The 20,166-nt window shown below is 45.8% G+C and overlaps 1 protein-coding gene across 1 annotated transcript in view; it reads right to left on the bottom strand.

Annotated features, from left to right (window-relative positions):
* The window catches only part of SNTA1 (syntrophin alpha 1), a 91,188-nt gene extending 71,409 nt beyond the window's left edge, over positions 1-19,779 (bottom strand). Inside the window, exons 1-3 of the mRNA XM_015425237.1 lie at positions 19,752-19,779; positions 19,229-19,305; positions 16,895-17,108 (exon numbers count right to left, since the gene is read on the bottom strand). Coding sequence (XP_015280723.1) covers positions 16,895-17,108; positions 19,229-19,305; positions 19,752-19,779 — 319 coding nt within the window. The remainder of the gene's footprint in view (positions 1-16,894; positions 17,109-19,228; positions 19,306-19,751) is intronic.
* Positions 19,780-20,166: the final 387 nt, after the last annotated feature.

Raw genomic sequence — 20,166 nt, 5'->3', positions numbered from 1 at the left:
CCACACCCCTGACAGCACAGCTCATTAGCATATTAGGCCACATCCCATGCCTTCCTTTGGCTTGCTGGGGCGCCCTGCGACTGCAGGGAGCCCGGGCAAGCCGGCCCTTAGACAGGCCAGGGGAGGCACGGGGAGGCATTTAACTGCCTCCCCGATCCTTCCAGGGCCCCCCAGGCCTGCCCACCTCAGAGTCACCGTGGGGGTGTCGCTCTCCAGGCCTTCCCTCTGTAGCCACGCATGTGCAGAGGTTTTGGCTGTAGTGGGTGTGGCCAACTCTGAAGCCAGCCAGAACTCCGTTCCTGTGCGTTCCTGCCCAAAATTAGCCGTGGATACGGACATGTCTGGACATGTAGCGCTAAGGAAGCCATTCGGTCTAGCGTACCTGCAGGATTTAGAACAATAGCCGACTCGGATCCTAGTGCGGACTAATAGGTTTGCCCAGATCCGAAGGTTGACCTATGATGGACTCTTACACTGTAAATAGCCAATCACGGGAGTGGGGTGTGTGTTGGGTAAATGGTATATGAAGAAAGCCTTCATACACACATCCCATTTTCCCAACCTGTAGTGATCCTGGAGAGTGTAAATTGGTCCTGGATTCCCTGGTACTCACATGCTTTTCTTCAGTGGGTCACACAGCATCCTTCTGGACCATTTCAGGTTGGGAAAATGGCATGGTGGGGATGAAACCCCTTCTCCATGTGTGCTGCTGTCCAACAACATATCATGCACCTCACATGCAGGAACTGAGGAGAACCTGCAATTCACACCTGACTGCTACATACGGTAGGGACATGAGACCAACCTGTTTACTTTGTAAGGTGTGGATCAATCAGACCCATCCAAGGATTCCGGGAAATTAAACCTGAATTTGAGTGGGGAGTGGATGCATTTTGTGTCTAGGACATCTGCATGGAAATGCATGTGCATGAACTCTCAGGTACCATGCGGTGCACTGTCTCACATTCCATGTGTTGTGGCTGCTGGGACTTAACTCGGTTCTGTTGCTATGGCAGAGTATGCCGTGGCTGGTTGGTTCAGGTTGAGCCGGCTGAAGCTAAATCCAGCGAAGACGGAGGTCCTGTGCCTGAGTTGGAGCGGTCTGGGGTAGGGACTCCCGCTTCTGATCTTCAATGGGGCGCCATTGGTGCCTGCATCAGTGGTTAGGAGTTTGGGAGTGCTCCTGGATCCCTCCTTAACAATGGAGGCCCAGGTAGTGGCCACTGCCAAGTCAGCCTTTTACCATCTTCGGCTGGTATGGCAGTTGGCCCCCTTCCTCAACCAGGACGACCTGGCTACAGTGATTCATGCGATGGTCACCTCGAGGCTAGACTACTGTAATGCTCTCTACATGGGGCTGCCCCTGTCGCAAATCCGGAGGCTGCAGCTAGTGCAGAATGCCGCGGCCAGGCTGTTGATGTGTCTCCCTAGACGGGAGCACATCCGACCTGTGCTGAAAGCACTGCACTTGCTGCCAATAGCGTACTGGATTCACTTCGAGGTGCTGGTACTCACCTTTAAAGCCCTAGATGGCCAGGGTCCACCAGGCCCGGTGAGGCAGAAGCCTCCGGCCACATCGTCCCTTCCCCTCCCACCACCACCCCAACACCAGGGCCGGCGAGGCAGAGGCCTCCGGCCGCAGGGCCCGTTTTCCCTCCAACCCCCACCCCACTCCAGGGCCGACATCCAGCCGCCGGGTCCATTTCCCCCCACCCAACCCCACACACTCCAGGGCCGGTGACTGGAGGTGCAAGCCTCCGGCCACCGGGTCCGTTTCCACCCCCCACTCCAGGACCAGAGACAGGAGGCAGAAGCCTCCGGTCGCCCGCTCCCTTCCCCTCCCCCACCACCCACTCCTGGGCTGGCAACTGGAGGCCGAGTCCCTTCCCCCCCACTCACTCCAGGGTCAGCAACGGGATGCAGAGGCCTCTGGCCGCCGCCCCCGTTCCCCCACCCCCCTCCCACCCTCACCCACTACTGTTTACCTTACCACCATCCAGCCTATGCGTTCGTTACAGACCACATCTTTCTAGATCCCGTTGTATCGGTTTCACAACGGGCTTTTCTGCTAGTAAATGTAATAATAAAATAAATAAATAAAACAGCACACCACAAACAAGTAGATCCTTTAGCAAAGTTCAGTGGTGGCAGATCTTGGGTAGTGATCCTTGCCATGAGAACAGGGATATTGCAAGTGTGTTCCTGTTCTCTTCTGTGAGATGCTGGGAGCATGTGATAACACACTACAAAGGAATATCACACCACAGCATTTCCTTGGTGCTCATTATCAGCTGGCATCCTCCACCTCGAATAGCTCTGGCAAAGCGGTACCCTTAGAAAGCAAGGAGAGCTCAGTGATAATAGAGGCAATCTTGAACATAAATCGAACAACACTGATGTACATTTTATTAGCAGAACTGCTGCTTTGATTATGGCAGGGGAAGTCAGTTCGTGACAGGCACAGAGGCTGTTCTTAGAGGTCAGGCTCCATGGTGTGTGGGCTGACATAATTAACATTGCAGAGAGAGCTGACTCAGCCTTATTTTTCTGCTTAGTGCATATCATTTTGGACACGCCGAGATCTCGGATGCATCTGGAAAACTCAGTGCTAATTGAAAAAACGTGCGGCTGGCACAGGAGCCAGCAAAGCAGGCTTAAAACAAAATTCAAGGAGAATCTTCCTGTGCCCAAATTAGGATAGCATTTCAGAGAAAGACGGGAAGGGACCATTCAGGGGGAAGAGGCTCCTTTTCAAAGCAACACTGACTCAAGTCACATGGTTCAAATCAGCTTCAGAGGAACCTAAGACTGAGGACAGTTCTCTGGATCTACACTCCGCCTTTCACCATTTTAAAAGTGATTGCTGCTCATGGTGTGTAACTTCTCCAACTTTTGACTTTGGAAACCAGTTTTCAAAGGTTTATGCTATTTCAAAAACTCAGAAGCAACAATGGGACACGAGAGATGGGACGTAAACCCTCCCTTAAAGTACTTTCTCCTCTTTCTAAAGCTCTCGGATTGTCTCCAAGGGTTCTGTTCCAAAAAGAGTGGGTGCCTTCTACCAGTGCAAGGAGCCTTCTGTGCCTCTTCTGCTGAACTCCAAGGCTCCATGCACCTGTGGAAGGCTCCACTGTTAGTGCTACAAAACCTCTGGATTCAATCCAATAGCTTTTGAAAGAAGAAAAGAGAAGTTTTGCTTCCTGTAGCCTAGACTCCTTTTTACCCAGTCGATCCATGTCAAAATAGGGCCCGCATGATCTAAGAATTCAGGGTCATGGCTAGTGCTTCCTTGTTTATGTCACAGTAGCTGCTACTCATCCCAGAATGGTGGAGGAAGGGTGTGTCACTTGTTCATGCATTGTCATTTAAATATATGCACATTTTAAATGGTGCCATTAACTAAGACTGGGAATGAAAAGTTGGGTGAACTTTTCTTTCTTTCTTTTTAGGCCAGGAGGCAAAATGCCCATCTTAAGAGTTTTCAAGAGGCCAGATGGCAACTCTACTGAGCCAGTTAGATAGCAATGCTGAGTTGCTGAGCTGGCAAATGGTCCACCCTGCTACATCTCTCCTGCAGCACAAGCTGCAACAGGCTCCTATTTGATCAGTATAGGCTGGAAATATCAGCAGCCTAAAGGCTCTAGCACAATAGCCACATTACTATACTTGATGCCCTGGCATGAATGCAGAGGAATGCTGCGACACTACAACACTGCTATTCAAACAGAGCATAAAGCAGCTGTTCAAGTCAGATTTTGTCACTCCCACCCTCCCACTCCCCCCTTTCTGTGTATTCTGCCTTCCAGGTTGCAGTTATACTTAAGGGGGGGGGGATCCCTTCTTCTCTCTATATATATGAAAGAAAGTCCCTTCATCATAAAATCAAGGCCCAGGCCAAACCCCTGGACCTAGAAACACAAAATTCAAGGAGAGCATTCCTACAATGATGTAGATGCTCACTAAGAACGGATTTTTAGAAATCTGACCCCTAAGGGTTGGAAGGGGCACAGAGTCCTTAAAGCCATCGTGGAGGCTTGCTCAGCAGGACTGCCTTAGCACTGCTGCTGGCCCATCCTTCCCGATGCCTTTAAACACAATCCCCCCACACACACCAGACAGGCAGGTGTTTGTCGGAGCAGGGCCTGGATATTTTAATCCATGAGGGAGGCCGCCCCAGCAGGATCACCTTAGCAATGCTGCTGGCCCAGCCTCTCCAGTGGCTTTAGCCACACTCCCACCCACTATGGAAATATACCCCAAATTTGTAGAAAAGTGGTTTCCTGTATTAGGTTCTTTAGTAGAGAAAAAACAGTACGTATGTCTGACTTCATTTTTTACACTACAGTCTTCTCCATTAGAATTCCTACAACAAATGTTACATTTCAAACTTCACATCAACAGTATTATAACTGGATTTACAGAACTTAAATACTGTAGTGAAGCACAGGTATCAGGCTAGTATATGTACAAAACAGACTAGAGACTAATCAAAGAAGAGCCTATAAACAGCAGATGGCAGGACGCCTGCTGAGGTAACTCTAGCAATTTTATATGTGCAACTTTGCCTTAATAGTAGAAAAGAGCAAGAGTCCAGTAGCACCTAAAAGACTAACAAAATTTGTGGCAGGGTATGAGCTTTTGTGAGTCACTGCTCACTTCTTCAGTGAAAGCTCATGAAAGCTTATACCCTGCCACAAATTTTGTTGGTTTTTAAGATGCTACTGGACTCTTGCTCTTTTCCACTGCTACAGACTATGGGTGTGCAAAAAACCCCAAACTCTGGTATTTTTTGGGTTTGGGTATATTTGACCTTGAAAAATATTGGTATTTCCCAATATTCCTGAATCCTAATACTGGTATTGTATTCGGATTCAGGAAGCCCAATCTTTTTCCGGCTCCATTGGTCCCCATAAGGTGTAATGGAGAATTGATCTGGGTTATCTGGGGCTCTGGGAGGGCTTTTTTTAAGGCAGATGCACCAAATTTGCAGCATAGCTGCTGGTGCCTCTCATCAACCCCCCCCCCCAAGTCTCAAAAAGATTGGACCAGGGGGTCCCATTCTGTGGCCCCCCAAAGAAGGTGCCTGCATTTTCCATTGAAACCAATGGAGAGGGAAAGGCATTTAAAGGGATTGCAGTCCCTTTAATCACTTTCTGAGTGAACTCCAAAGCCTAGATTGGCTGGGATGGTACGAAGCCATCCCGCCTGCCCCCCGGCTGATCCTGGCCTGGCTCCTCTTGCTCTGAGCTGCAAGAGAGGATCAGCTGAGGCAGCATGGAGCTGAAAGCTCCTGCCGCCCCGGCCAATCCTGGGCTGGCTCCTCTTGCAGCTCAGTTTAAACTTAGCTGCAAGAGAAGCCAGCTAGCTCTGCACCACCTGGGCTGGAACTGACTCACATTAAAGCTGAATAGAATAAAAGCAAAAAGAGAGAGGCTTTTTCCAGACTCAGCTATACCAGTAGCCAAATGCAGATCTATATTCGGCTTAAATAATACCTGAAAAATACCAATAAGGTATTTTGGGGGTATTTTTTTTGTTTGGTTTATGCCGAATGCACACCCCTGCTACAGACAGACCAACACAGCTACCCATCCTGATCTTTGCCTTGATAGTAGCTGAAAGAAGCTCCTTGGCCTTAACTTAGACTCATTTCAGCGGCCATGTTCTGATCTACAAAACGCAACCACTTACTCTTTTAACTGAGTTATGCACAATGGTGCTGAAGGCTGATTCACACCACTGTGTCTGCTTCTGTCACATGCTTTGATCTTGCAGCTCCTGCTGCTCTAGCTCCTGAGTCCAAAACACTCTACTTCAGCCACATGTCCTGATTATGTGCAATGTTGTCAGGGCTATCAAGCTGTGGGCGTACACAATGGGCCTGAGAATGGAGAAATTTCAGGCAATTATTGTGATTAGAGACAAGTAGATTTTGTATCATATGAGTGGGCTAATAGCCCATGAAACACTTTTATGGAAATTGCTTTGAAACAGTACAGTTAGCCATAACATCAGGGGCTCACAGGGCAGGCCTGCCGACTAATATTTTAGAAAAGCAGTCCTTAATAGCAAGGCTGACCCATTTTCCTCTTCACAAACTAGTAATAGTGCTGTAGAGAAGAACTTGGTGGATTTATAAAATTCTGGGGATTTTTCCCATTTGTGCATCACAGGCCCCGGTCACATGGGAGGTTTTGGCCCGGAAGAGGGACGGATCGGGGGTGCAGCAAACGGGTGCGAGCACACCACAACATCTGGGAATCGGCGTGCACCCATCCCCGATCTGTCCCTTCAGGCCGGTAATGCGGATGAAAAAAGAACCTGCTAAAGAGCAGGACTTACCTGCAACGCGCAGCAAGCGTGGCCGCTGGATTGCCTGTCTTCAGGAGCAATCCAGGCTCCCGGCCGAACTGCGCATGCGCACACATGCGCAGTTCGGCTGCCTCACTCTCCCTTCAGTGGCTTCCCCCCAGCATCTGATCGTGCCGGGGAGGAACTGCGCGGCGGCTCAGGGGATCTATGTGATCCCGCCGCCGCGTGTCTCTTTTGGTGCGGCTCTAAAAAGCCGCACTTCGGCCGTGCTTTCTCCCCCCGTGTGGCAGGGGTCACAAATGATCAAAATGGGTTCCTTTTTGAAATAACAAAGGAAGTATTGAGATATAATAAACAGATAGCGTAGCAAAGTTTGTCCCCTGCAATATGGAGGATATTTGAAGGAAGAAATAAGGCATTTCTGTTTCCCAACCAGGAAACAAGTGGAGAGACAGTCAACATTACAAAGTAGAGCTGCAGGCTTCAGCTGGTGGATTAAAGCTTCAGATGACTAGCCTGCTCTCTCTGAGAATAAACTGTAAAGCAAGGTAGAGAGTTAAGGACAGACCTGTTTGTTTGTGGAGAATATTTTAGTCCTGGGACATGACTATAATCTGGATCAAAGAAAACATTCAACCTGGTCTCCTCTTCTAACAACAAGAGAGCTGGCTTCCGTTTATTAAACTGCAAGCTTACATCAAGCGAGAGCTTCTTGCCAGAACTACCGTCCTCAGCGATGTTAAGATAAACAGTGCATGATTGAAGCTGCCACTCAGTTAAAGTTAGTATATATAGATCTAAAAATACTCAACTCTATAGCTCAGATTTAAAAGTTAAATGTTGCTTTGTAATATTTACATATACTATCAGGGAAAAAAATAATGGACCTGCCTAGTTGTTTTCACTTTTTAATATGTGGGTTAAAGGACGGTGTGTGTGTGATAGCTGTCAAACAATCAGACAGAGCCTACGTTGAACTCTTTTGTATTCAGGAATGTAGGCAAAAAAATGACTAGTGGATACATGTGAAGTGCCTGCAGAAAGGAAATAGCTGAGCTGCACCAAACCTAAAACTGCTTGCAGCTCAGGTGAGGGAATGCCTGTCTGAATGCTCCTCATCAAAAGAAAACAACTCTCTCTACGTGTAGACAATCGGCATGTCAGGGACCCAGTTCAGCCTAGCCTTCTCTCTGACATAAAAAGTTAGAAGCAATTTCAGATATAAAAAAATCACATAAACATATGAAGCCTCATGCTGAGTAGGACCACTAGCCTATCAAGGTTTGTACACACTGCCCTATATGGCAGCAGCTCTTTAGGTCTCTGGCAGAGGTCTTTCATATCATAGAATCATACAGGCCACCTAGTCCAACCCCCTGCTCAATGCAGGATCAGCCTAAGGCATCCCTGACAGGTGTTTCTCCAGTTGCTGCTTAAGGACTGCCAGTGAGGTGGAGCTCACCACCACCTCCCTAGGCAGCCGATTCCACTGCTGAGCTACTCTTACTGTAAAAAAATAAATAAATTCCTAATACTCAGCTGGTATCTTCCTGTCCATAATTTAAACCCATTATTATGAGTCCTATCCTCTGCTGCCAACAGGAACAGGTCCCTGACCTCCTCTAAGTGACAGCCTTTCAGATACTTAAAGAGAACAAACATGTCCCCCCTCAGCCTCCTCTTCTCCAGACTGAACATTCCCAACTCCCTCAGCCTTTCCTCATAGGGATTGGCCTCCAGGCCCTTGATCATCCTTGCTGTTCTGTTCTGCACCTGCTCCATTCTGTCCACTTTCATTTTGAAGTGAGGCCTCCAGAACTGCACACAGTATTCCAGCTGCAGACTGACCACATCTTCTACTGTATGAGGGCCAAAATACATGACACACAGGAGATCCTTGTTGGTGTCCCCTGTCCCCCCCCCCTTTATCTGAAAGCAGCCATATGGAGCAAGTTTGGTGTAGTAGACAAGTGTGCTGACTCTAATCTGGGAGAACCGGGTTTGATTCCCCACTCCTCCACTTGCACCTGCTGATGTTTTTTTTTAAAACGTTAAACTTTTATTCAAGAAAAAATGCCAAACTTTTACAATGTACAATACACAATAAACAAGATCCATATATATAAAGTTAACATAAATAAACTAAGAATTACATTGTCATAGCTATAATTCACACAGGTCAACAAGCAAGACAAAGTGAAATAATTAACACGTTAGATCTAACTGGAAAGAATCAGAGTAATATCAGTAATATCAGGTTGGTTTGCCGCATCTATTTTTGAGAAATTCGTGTGGCCCATAACTTTTTGAACAAAAGGAGACCATTTTTTGGTTAAAAAAAAAACCTTTTTCCGTTCCATTTCGGGATGTTCCAACTCCACAATCTTGCAATTTGGATGTTATGCCTCTGTGACCTGATCCTTTTAAATGGTTGACTTAATAATTCTCCCCTTTTTACTTATCAATATGTGTATCCATGCTTGCTTTTGAACTCTTAAAATATTCACATACTGAAACAAGGAACAATTACAGTCTGTGAAACAGTTCTCAGTCTACACCTACTAACATAAAATATAAAATTGGAGAATGGGGAAACAGACATGAAAACTGTCCTGCTCAACTGCCCCTACTTGAGTATAAAGGGGGGGGAAGGTGGTCATATCTGGGATTGGGGAGGAATGCTCCCCACAGGCCAGATAGGCAGAGTGTGACTTTCTGTCTCTTTTCCGCAGCCTGCTGGCATTCTGCCTGTGACATACCAGAGGGAAGTTCTGCTGGAGCAATCCATCTAGTCCAGCATTCTGATTCCGACAGGGGCCATCCACTTGCTTTTTAGAACCTCACCAATAGGATGTGGAGACAAAAGCTGTAGTTTAACCCCAACATCTTGTTGTTCAGAAGACGTACTGAATTCCATGTAAGGTGGGAATTCGTGCAGATTTCCATTTAGAAGCCAGTAACGTTTTTGCGGCAACTAGTAATGTGGCTATTAAATCCTGACGATACTTGGGGATTCGAGTGTCGTCCCATAGATTCAATAAAATAAGTGGTGAAAAAGGGATTGAAAATGCTACGATATTGTTTATTTATCCAACAATTTGAATCCAAAATTGTTTTATGAGCGGACAAGACCACCATGAGTGTAAGAAAGTTCCTACATATCCGCAGCCCTTCCAACATTTAGGGGAAATCGACTTTGAAATATGTGAAAGTTGAAACGGAGTCTTGTACCATCTGCAGCTGCATGTAGAGGAGTGGGGAATCAAATCCAGTTCTCCCAGATTAGAGTCCGTGCTCTTAACCACTACACCAAACTGGCTAGCCTAGTTAGCCCCCTCTGGTGCCAGCCAATGACTAGGCTGTCAAAATATGTTAAGCCCCTTCTGATGACAGCCAATGATGGGATGCCACATCTTCTACTGTATGAGGGCCAAAATACATGACACACAGGAGATCCTTGTTGGTGTCCCCTGTCCCCCCCCCCCTTTATCTGAAATCAGCCCTTCCAACATTTAGGGGAAATCGACTTTGAAATATGTGAAAGTTGAAACGGAGTCTTGTACCATCTAGCACTTGCACCTGCTGATGTGACCTTGGGTCAGTCACAAGCTCTGGCACAGCTGTTCCTCAAAGAGCAGTTTGTGTCAGAGTTCTTTCAGCCCCACCCACCTCACAGGGTGTCTGTTGTGGGGAGGGAAAGGGAAAGGAGTTTGTAAGCCGCTCTGAGACTCCAAGTGAAGGGCGGGGTATAAATCCAGTCTCTTCCTCTTCTTCTTCTTCTCTTCTAACTAAATCAGGGAAGCTAGCAGCACCAGGGAAGATAGTGTTTAATTGTTCATTTTATTATTTTTATTTCCTTCAATTACAGACTATCTTTATCCCCAACGGAGACCCAAAGCCACTTATATCGTCCCCCTCTTCTCCATTTTATCCTTACAACAGCCTGTCAGATAGATTAGGCTGAAAGCTTCTGACTGGCCCAACGTCCCCTAGTGAGCTGCCATGGCAAAGTGCAGATTTGCACCTGGGTCTTCCAGATCCTAGGTCCTGATCAGATGGGTCTTTAGATCCGCACTAGGCACGAGTGCCTGGCGGATTTAAAGGGAATGACCAGACAGTGACATCTGGGAAACGTGCTGCTTCCGTGATCAGCCCGTTCAGCTCCGCCAGGGAGCCATACTCCATACTCCAGTGTATATGAGTATGGTTCACCGAAATGATTGCATCTTTAATTTCGTTGCACTATGTACAATTAAAATAAAGTGTATTATTATTATTATTATTATTATTATTATTATTATACGGCCACCATTTTAAAAAAATCTTAGCGATATGTGCATAAGCGGGTAAACACGTGACAGCCGCAGAGCTCCGCTCAAACATCCCGGACAATGTCGTGTTTCTGAATGTCCTGTGAATTTTATGAACTGTGTTAATTAAAAAGGTACCTAGAGGGAGGTACCACTGGCGGTGCTTTGACCATTAAATTCTGTGCATGTGTGGAAAAACAAGTACACGTTGAGGCGCAGAGGCGCATGCACAAACAGAATTAAAAAAACACCCGACTGCGCGGCTCCTTCAGGTGGACGCCGTCTAGACAATCCACCGCAGAGTACTCGCGCGGTAAGGGGAGCGGTCTGGTCGTGCAACACTGGATAAAAAAGATCTGGATCAAATTAAAGCCAGGCCAATGGTGGGATTAGCTTCCCGTCTGAATGCACCCCTAGTACAGCACTCTCTCCACTACACCACTGTGGCTCTTTCCCCACACCATTTCTCCCATGGGGAACTTTTTTTTTTTTGCTGTCATATCACAGCCAAATTATGACAACCCTGTAGGGTCTTCAAGTCATTCAGAGGTGGTTTGCCACTTCCTGCCTCTGTGTAGCAATCCTGGACTTCCTTGGTGGCCTCCCATCCAAATACTTACCAGGGCTAAAGAGAACTTTCACGTCACATGTGGTTCTCAAATCAAACATTGCGGGGGAGGGGGAGTCACTGAGGAAAAGGTAGTTCATCGTCTTTTGTCACATTTTGTTTCACCCTTTGCTAGATTTGTCCTCCATGTATTTGTCTACTCCTTTCAAAAACCTTCTGTCTAGCTGTTATCCTCATGCTGAAGTTCAGATAACACAGGGTTATCTATTGTTGTGTGTACTGGGTATTGCCAAAGCACTTTTTTAACGCCAGTCATCTTGATCTCTGATTAACAGCCCTCTTAGGTTTACATGGATGGAACTCGTCTGCTTTGGCTTTGGATGAAAAACTACTTTCAGGGTTGTTTTCCCCCCCCCTTGAATTATTTTCTTTTTACTATGAAATAAAAAAGAGACAAAGGAGGTGTTGTATCTAGTTTTCAGCTTAAAGAGGAAATATTCACAAGATCCAAGAGAAAGGGGTTTCATGTTTCCTTTTAGGTTATAAAACTCAACATTATCAGCAGGGCAGAGAAGCACATTCCACATGATGGTGTGTTGTTCTGTGGCTCTTGGGAAGAGAGAGAGAGAGAGAGAGAGAGAGAGAAAGGAACTAATCAAGAGAAGTGGCTGAACTCAGCAAAAATCAGACGGGACTCAGCACAGTTTGGAAAAGGAAGTGTAATGGCAGGAAAATGTCCTGCAAATTAAAGAGAGGGGCAAAAATAGACAAGAATGGTTGCAGAAGGAAACACACTTCTTCTGAGAGTCCATAACATCTCTGTGGGATCTATCACACGTTCATCCCACTGTTTGACCAAGGAGTTCAAGGTGGAGTGCACAGTTCTCTTCCTTTTCATCCTCATAAGAGCTTTGTGAACTGAGGTAGACTGAGAGTCAGTAACTGGCCTAAGATCACCCAACAAGCTTCTTGGCTGAACATGGATTTGAACTGAATCTCCCCAATCCTAGCCTAAGGTTATAACCATTACATCAAATAATTCTGCAGAACTAAGACGTCTGTCCACTAGTTTTAGCACTAGAGGCATCCAAGCTCTTCTGGGACTTTTCTAGGACTTCCAAAAGACTTTTGACAAGGCCGAACTCCCAAAGGTTTCTGAGTAAGCTTAGCAGTTATGGATAAAAGGACAGCCCCTCTTATGCATTATGAACTATAGATTGATCAAATGACAGGAATCAGATAGTAGGAATAAACACACAATGCTCACAATGGAGGCAGGCAAGTAAGCAAAGGGTCCCACAAGGATTGATGCTGGACCAGTGCTATTTAATTTGTTCATAAATTGAGGATGAGCGAGTTTGTGTATGATACCAAACTATTCAGGATGGTGAAAACTGAGCCAGATTGTGAAAATCTGCCAGAGAATCACTTTGGATTGGGTAAGTGGGAAGCAAGCTTCAGAACCACACAGACTCGAGCAACACTGAACTAACTCTTCCAGTTGGTATCTCACTTCCAGGACTGAGTCAAGCTCTCTCACATTTAAGAACAATACCTGTTGAACAACCATCTGTACTGATGCATGGCTACATGCAAAAAAATGAAATGCAAATCATGTTAGTTACACACACAACAAGCATATTTGGGGCTGCCTCCCAGCTCATGATATGTTTCTGAAGTGGTGATGAATTAACAGAGCAATCCTGAACAGAGTTACATCCTTCTAAGTCCATTGATGTTAACAGGCTTAGAAACTTGTAACTCTGCTTAGGGTTGCATTGTCAGTGCCCGACCCACTCCCACCAGATAATGAAAAGTCCTCAGACAGCACTTACTAGATTTAGTTTCCTTTACCCAAGAGACCCTTGCTGTATATCTTTGTAAAATGTATTTTATGTGTATGTTTGAGAATATACAGTATATCTGGAGGTCATATGATATACAGTCACCTTACTAAAGGTAAAACAGCTCTAAGTTTGGCCATTGCCTAGATGAGAACCCTACGTAAAGGTAACTTGAGTTCCATGAGATAGAAAAGGCAGGACACCAATGAAATAACAAAAGGATTTGTTTAGCCATAGACCATAATAAAACTGACACAAAATAAAGACAAAATAGGAAAAATAAAATTGAAGAGAATCATAATCAACTGGCCTCAAAATACAATCAAGAACCATCCATCCGTAAAACATTATTATTTTTATTATTATTCCACAACAGCTGGCTAACACAAAAGTGGCCACTTTCTGGCTAACTTCATGGTTATTTGAAAACAGAAAGACAATTTTCCACAAATTGCCCCTTTCAACAGTTTTAAGGGGGGGAATCCATTCCTCGCATTTTCAGCTATAGGGCAGTGAAGCGAATAATGTGGTAAATTCACAATTTCCCCTGTTCTAGAAACAGCTGCTGATTGCATGGACTGTTATGAAATCTTTTCGGTAAAATGGTGAAGTATAAGCAGGTAGAGAGTTGTTAAATGTAATTCTGTATTCCATTTATGCAGCTTCTGGAGCCACAATTTCAAGGTAGACGGGGGCCATGTAATGCTGTCTCCTCGTCCCACTTCCCAATGAAAACCTTCATTCCCAGGTTGCCTTTACTTCCCACTGGCAAAAGCCTGTGTGGACATATATTTTCCCAGCAAGGCTCAAAACAGCATGGAGGTATTTTAGAAGAGCCCCAGAATCATCATCACTTTTGTGTCTGCAGAGAACTCCCATCAAGAAACAGCTTCTTCCATCATAGGATTCTGGACTTCAGACTTGCTAATGTCTTGTGACTGGCCCTAACCCCTATGGCAGCCATTCCATAGCTGACTGCACTCCTCCCATGGCAACCATTTTGTGATGGCACCCATTATCTGTGCCCAATATTCCTGAAAGTGACCAGAGACTCAACAAGGTTGGGGATTCCTGGCTCACATAACCCCCCAAGGTCAGCTGTCTCTGCATGTGGAGGTTCACTTTAGTCTACGAACCAAAAAGGGCTAAGCTAAACCATATATATAAAAGTACAAATATTTATTAAGGTGTACACATGTTAAAACTTTCCTGATTAAAAATTACTTTGTCTAAGATCAGACTATAAAAGCTTATCCACTATACATACATATGATGGGCAAATACTTTACAACTGAAGACCAAACGCGTTTCAGCCCCTAAGGGCCTTCCTCAGTGGTCACTATTATCTATATATTCTAGACACACATTCAAAGACCTGTTACAGAGTTTTAGTACACATGTAATTAAACCGGATGTTGTTTCCTTGTATACTTATAATTGGACTCCTGGTATTAGTAATGGGCCATAGGTATAGCCATATCACCTCCACAACTTATTCTGGTAATAGTGATTTTGCAGGTCTGAACATGTGTCCCTCCATCAAGGTTAGCCCTTTTTGGTTCGTAGTCATATCCTGGGTTGAGTCCCCCCCCCCTTTTTCCAGTTTTTGGTTCACTCTAGTCACCATAGCTATTCACCATAGCCATTGATATGCCTCTCCTCCATGAATCTGTCTAATTTCCTCTTTGACCTCAAGGCCCTACTAGTTAGTAGCAGCTGAATAATATCTCACTGAGACTGCTCTCCTCTCTGCACATGAGAGTTTAAGGCTCTTCAGCTGACGGCCAAAGAACCAGAGCTAGGCAGAAGATCACCTAGAAGAGAGAAAAAACATCCATGGCGATCAGAAGCCCCCCCTTCCCTTTCTTGCTTGTTGTATTTTCCCTATGTCATCATGGGTCCCCAACATGGTGCCCACAGGCACCACAGTGCCCACCAACAGCTTTAAGCCACTTAGAGACGTCTGTGCATCCACTGGCAGCGAATTCCACAACTGCAAGTTAACGCTATGCTATAAGTTAAAAGCTGGTGCTCTGTGTTACAGAAAGCAGTGCTGCCAAAACCCCCAGGATTCCAATCTGTAAAACCGGAATGGAACAGTCCTAACTCACAGTAGTTAATGGACGAGTTAATGATTCTAAATCATGTTTGCACAAATGAAATGATTAATGAGCAATTCTGAAATAAAATTAGACCTCAGTAAAATGGTCCCTGTAGAGTATATTCAAGGGATAATATATGAGCTGACTTTATATGGTTTGCTTCACCCCAGTGCAAGCTGTTTTTAACCTCAAGGAAGGACAGTGTCTGAGTTTAGAAAAACTACCCCGCCCTTCACTCGGAGTCTCAGAGTGGCTTACAGACTCCTTTCCCTCCCCCTCCCCACAACAGACACCCTGTGAGGTGGGTGGGGCTGAGAGAACTCTTTCCAGAACCGTCCTTGAGAGAACAGCTCTGACAGAACCATGGCTTGCCCAAGGTCATCCAGAAGCTGCAAGTGGAGGAGTGGGAAATCAAACCCGGTTCTCCCAGATTAGAGTCCACACACTTAACCACTATACCAAACTGGCCCCAGTCTTCCTAAAATCCCCTCATCCCAGCTGTATTCCACAAATATACACGTTGTAATGAAAGTTTCAATGCGCTCAGTGTCTTCACAATTTTTTCATTAAAGCCCCCCCCAAGACAGAAGTAGCAGAACAATTATTTATCCAGCAGAAAGAGGTAGATGGCAAGGCAGTGACTATTTGAGGCAGTACTAAATTTGTCTTTTAGATGCTTGTAACTGTTTGTGCCAACTCACATCTTCTCTGAATATGATGTACAGCCTGTCTGGGTCTCCTCAGGACTCTGAAGAAATGAAGGCAACGGCAGACTCATTCTCTTCCTTGACAAGAAAGGCAGACTGATTCATTTGAAAAGCACAGCCATTATTACACTCCAAAGTATCTCTTGTCTCTCCAGAAACACTTCTCAGCAGCCAATTACAGATTTTCTGATCAATAAAGCATTACTAGACAATTGTAGATGTCAAGAACAAACAATCCAACCTACCATTATTGGACAATCACACCTCAGCTGAATATCCATTGCAAAGTTAACCTTCCCATTACTCAGGAGTTCAGGTCAGCAGCTAGAATACTGATTTCTGAGTCTGTCTTCCTACGTCTTGCCATACTTGAAAGTGTTCCAGACATTCCTGGTCTGGCATCACTTTACCTTAAAAATTGACTCTCCCTGTCGCTCCAAGTCCTTGCCTGTCTGAAATGGCATTCATTGTGCAGACCTAGACTGCAACAACAGGATCCAAATCATCACAAAATGAAAAAGAAATGTATCTGCAATGGCCGGGTGACTCCAGAGCTAAATTTGGAATTCCATCCTGAACAAAGGCTGCATCTCAGTATAACTTGAGACAAAGCCTAAAGTTACCCATTCTTGCAAAAATGTTGAGTTGGCAGATTTTTATTGTATGGGGGGAATCACAGAACTTGTACCTGCAATTAAGTTGTTAAGAAAGATAAAAGCATGAATATCCAGTTCTAAAGATGAGCAGATAGGACAGCACAGCATTCATGTATTTTTACTGAAATCAGTGAGCAAAATCTGCATGGAAATGAGGTCCATTCAAGAGGCTGGTGGCAAGCTGCCAACGTAGACAAAATGTTACAAAAGCAGGGTGTTCTTGGATGTCTCCACATTGCAAAGCAGCTGGTATCTACGGCTCCACAACAAAACAGACTGAGGCAGCAAGCCACAGTATCAGAAACTTGTGGCTTGGACTGGGAAGGAGCAAAACTGCTAGCACATTTTAACCCCTTCTGCATCACGTCAGACATCATAACAAACAAGCAGCTTACCTTCCAAAATCACTTCCTTGCCAGTCTTCTTGAGGGCCTGAACTGCCTCATCATGCGTAGCATCGGAGAGGTCAGCGCCATTGACAGAAAGGATGGCATCTCCTACGAAGAGTGCCTCGGTTTGATCTGCAGCCAGCCCTTTAAAAATCTTGGAAATCAGGATGGGCATTTTATTCTCTCTACGACCTTCAAGTGAAGCCAGAAAAAAAAATATCTTTCAGATACCACACTTGCATAGAAATGGGCAGTATACAACTTAAGGAACTGTGGAAATGCAGAAACCTCCTTTGCTCCCTATTTAGTACTCTACTACAAGTTAGGGAAAGTAGAAAGCATTTTTTTAAAATGTCACACCGTGCTGAGTTCCATATGTTCTCTCCTCATTTGAGCTCTGCTGTACGTACTGACTCCACAATTCTTTGGGAACCAGCACCCACTGAGTATGGACACCCTGTAATTTGTTGGGATAACGTGTACTGCAATCTTGATTCTATTCAAAATATACTTTGTGTTTATTAATTTCCTCAATTTTTAAGAAATTCACAAGGTTATATGAAGTACATTAAGAAAGAGATGATGCTGGCATAGAGAGAGGGGGGGAGGGGGAGAGAGAGAGAGAGAGATTTCCCTCGATGGGACAGAGATTAGACATGCAAGGAGTACCATAATGTCTTCCTCACCAATATTCCTCCCACTGCCATACCTTCACAGACTGCAGACAGCTGGATCGCGGATTAACCAATATACATGGTGCATAACTACTGCTTCCAAGAAGGGATTTCCTACAACCCAGTCCCAAGCATCAAAACGAACAACAGGGTCCCACCAGCCACTGGAGTCCCCTGCCAGAGAAACAGACCATAGGGCTGAAGCCCTCCGGTGTTATCCTTAGCAAGAGGACTGTGTTATAAAACCTAGGCTGGGGGTTATTGGGTTCTGGCCAATGGGAGGAAGTGGACTACTCTGCAGCCCACTGTCATCATTTTGCTAAGCACTTTGTGGATAAAATCTCTTGCATCCATTCCAACATGGATTCTACATTAGCAGCAACAGGATCGGATGGCCCCAGGGTGCCCAGTTCTGTGGGATACCTTTCAGCTTGTGCAGCCTAAGGATGTGGACAAGATTCTGGGCAGTTTCAGACCTGCCACCTGTTTGTATGACCCCTGGCTTATTAAATCTGGACTGGGTCCGGGAGATAGTAAATACCTCCCTGAGAGACATGGTGGTCACCCCTGCCTTGATGTGGGCAGTGATGTGTCCACTCCTAAAGAAACCTACTCTGGACCAAGGAGTTGAATAAACACTGTCCATTCTCAGAAGTACCGTTTTTGAGCAAGATGACTGAATGAGTGGTGGCTAGTCAATTTCAGAGATTCCTGAATGAAGCAGATTGTTTAGATCTGTTCAAATCTGGTTTTAGATTACCTTGGTTGCCTTGGTGGATGACATGCACCAGGAGATGGTCAGGGGAGCGCGACCCTGTTAATTCTCCGGGACTTCTCAGCAGCTTTTGATACCATTGAGCATGGTATCCTTCAGGATCACCTTTCAGGACTGGGAGGTACTGTTCTGCTGTGGTTCCAGTCTTACCCCGGGGGTAGGTTTCCGGGTATGGTGTTGGGGGCCTGCTACTCTGCCTCTTGGCTTTTCACCTATGAGGTTCCCCAAGGTTCTTCCTTGTCCCCCATGCTTTTCAACATTTATGTAAAGTCACTGGGAGAGGTGAACTGGAGATCTGGGCTGAATCACCACAGATGTGCAGATGACACTCAGCTCTCCCTCACACTACCAGCAGATCTCAGGGAGGTTGTGGAAATCATGCAGAGGTGCCTGGAAACAGTACTGGAATGAAAGAGGGCTAACAAGCTGAACCTAATCCTGACAAAACAAAGGTGTGACCTAAAGGACCGCCTTCTCCCATAGGAGCCTATGCAATCACCCCAGTCATCCGCAGAGGCCCTTCTTTGGTTTCCCCACCATCTAAGGCTGGGCAGGTGGCAACCCAAGAAAGGGCCATCCCTCTCATGGCACAACACTTTGGAACTCCCTCCCCAGGGAGGTTGGTCTGTCTCCCTCTATCAGTGTCTTTTCGCCAGCATGTGAAGACATTTTGTTTCATCTAGTATACCCCCAATAACGGGTACTGAACTCTTTCTAGTGGTGTTTGTTTATGGGTTTTTAATTGAATTTTACATTTTAACTGTATTTTGATTCTTTAAGTGCTTGATTATTATTTTTATGGCCATCACTTTGTGGACCCTGATCGGGTGGAAAGGCAACATAAAACTGTTCTAAATAAATAAATAAAATAGTCAGGCAGAAATACCTGACCATGGAAGATGCCGAGACGGCACCAGTCTCCCTCCCTCCGTGCAAGGAAGCACTCTCTCCACCTTCTGCCAGGCACTCTACAAAGCCCAGAGGGGAAAAACAGATAGCAAGAAAAGGGAGGGTGGACTAGATGACTCAGGGCCCCCCCTCTCCTTCCCCATGAGAGTATGACAGGCAGCAGGAGCTCAGCAAGAGGGCTGCATTGTACAGGCTGGCCGCCCTTTCCCACTGTATCCCCATGACTGGTAAGAGCCATCCTGACGTACATGGCTGGTCCAGTCAATTGTTCCTTATGATCCACAGTAGCCGTCTCCTTTCTTAATGGGCCCTTTCTCCGTCAGCAGCAGGAGCCCACAGGAGGGGTGAGGGGGGGCTGCTTGGGGAGGAGAGGCTCAGCAAGCGAGAAACCTACACTCAGCAGCCTTCTGGGTGGCCTTCCTGATCTCCCTTCCCCAACTCTTTTTGTAACATGAAGAAAAAAGTCAGGCAGGGAATGAGGATTTTCCCAGGCTGACAACTTTACCAGACAACAGGCGAATGAGAATTTCCATGTACGCAATTAAAGTACAAAGAGATCAGGGGAAACAGGAAAAGGCAAATTCAAAGCTCAATCAAAAATTTAAGCAATCTTTCTTACACAGCCAACAAACAGACAGCCCCTACGCACACTCCCTGAAATCTACAAGAAAGATATCATCACAGGCTTCTGGAAGCTAACACGTTTTCTAGCATCAGATGACCATTTTGCTCATGGTCTGGAGATAAGGGGGAGCTGAAGGGGAAAACAGTGGTCCAATCAGCTCCTAGCAGAGGGATAGAAGGTCCGCAGTCTGGATTGGGATGACCAAATGGGAGAAGACTTTCCCACTTCAGGCAAGAAATGAAGGCACCCTTTTAGAGGTGGTTGTGTGAGCTGGGGGAGCTGGGGGGAGAGAGAG

The sequence above is a fragment of the Gekko japonicus genome, unplaced genomic scaffold (genome assembly GCF_001447785.1).
Source record: "Gekko japonicus isolate JY-2015 unplaced genomic scaffold, Gekko_japonicus_V1.1 scaffold2, whole genome shotgun sequence".
NCBI lineage: Eukaryota > Metazoa > Chordata > Lepidosauria > Squamata > Gekkonidae > Gekko > Gekko japonicus.
This window is presented reverse-complemented; position numbering and strand designations above follow the sequence as displayed.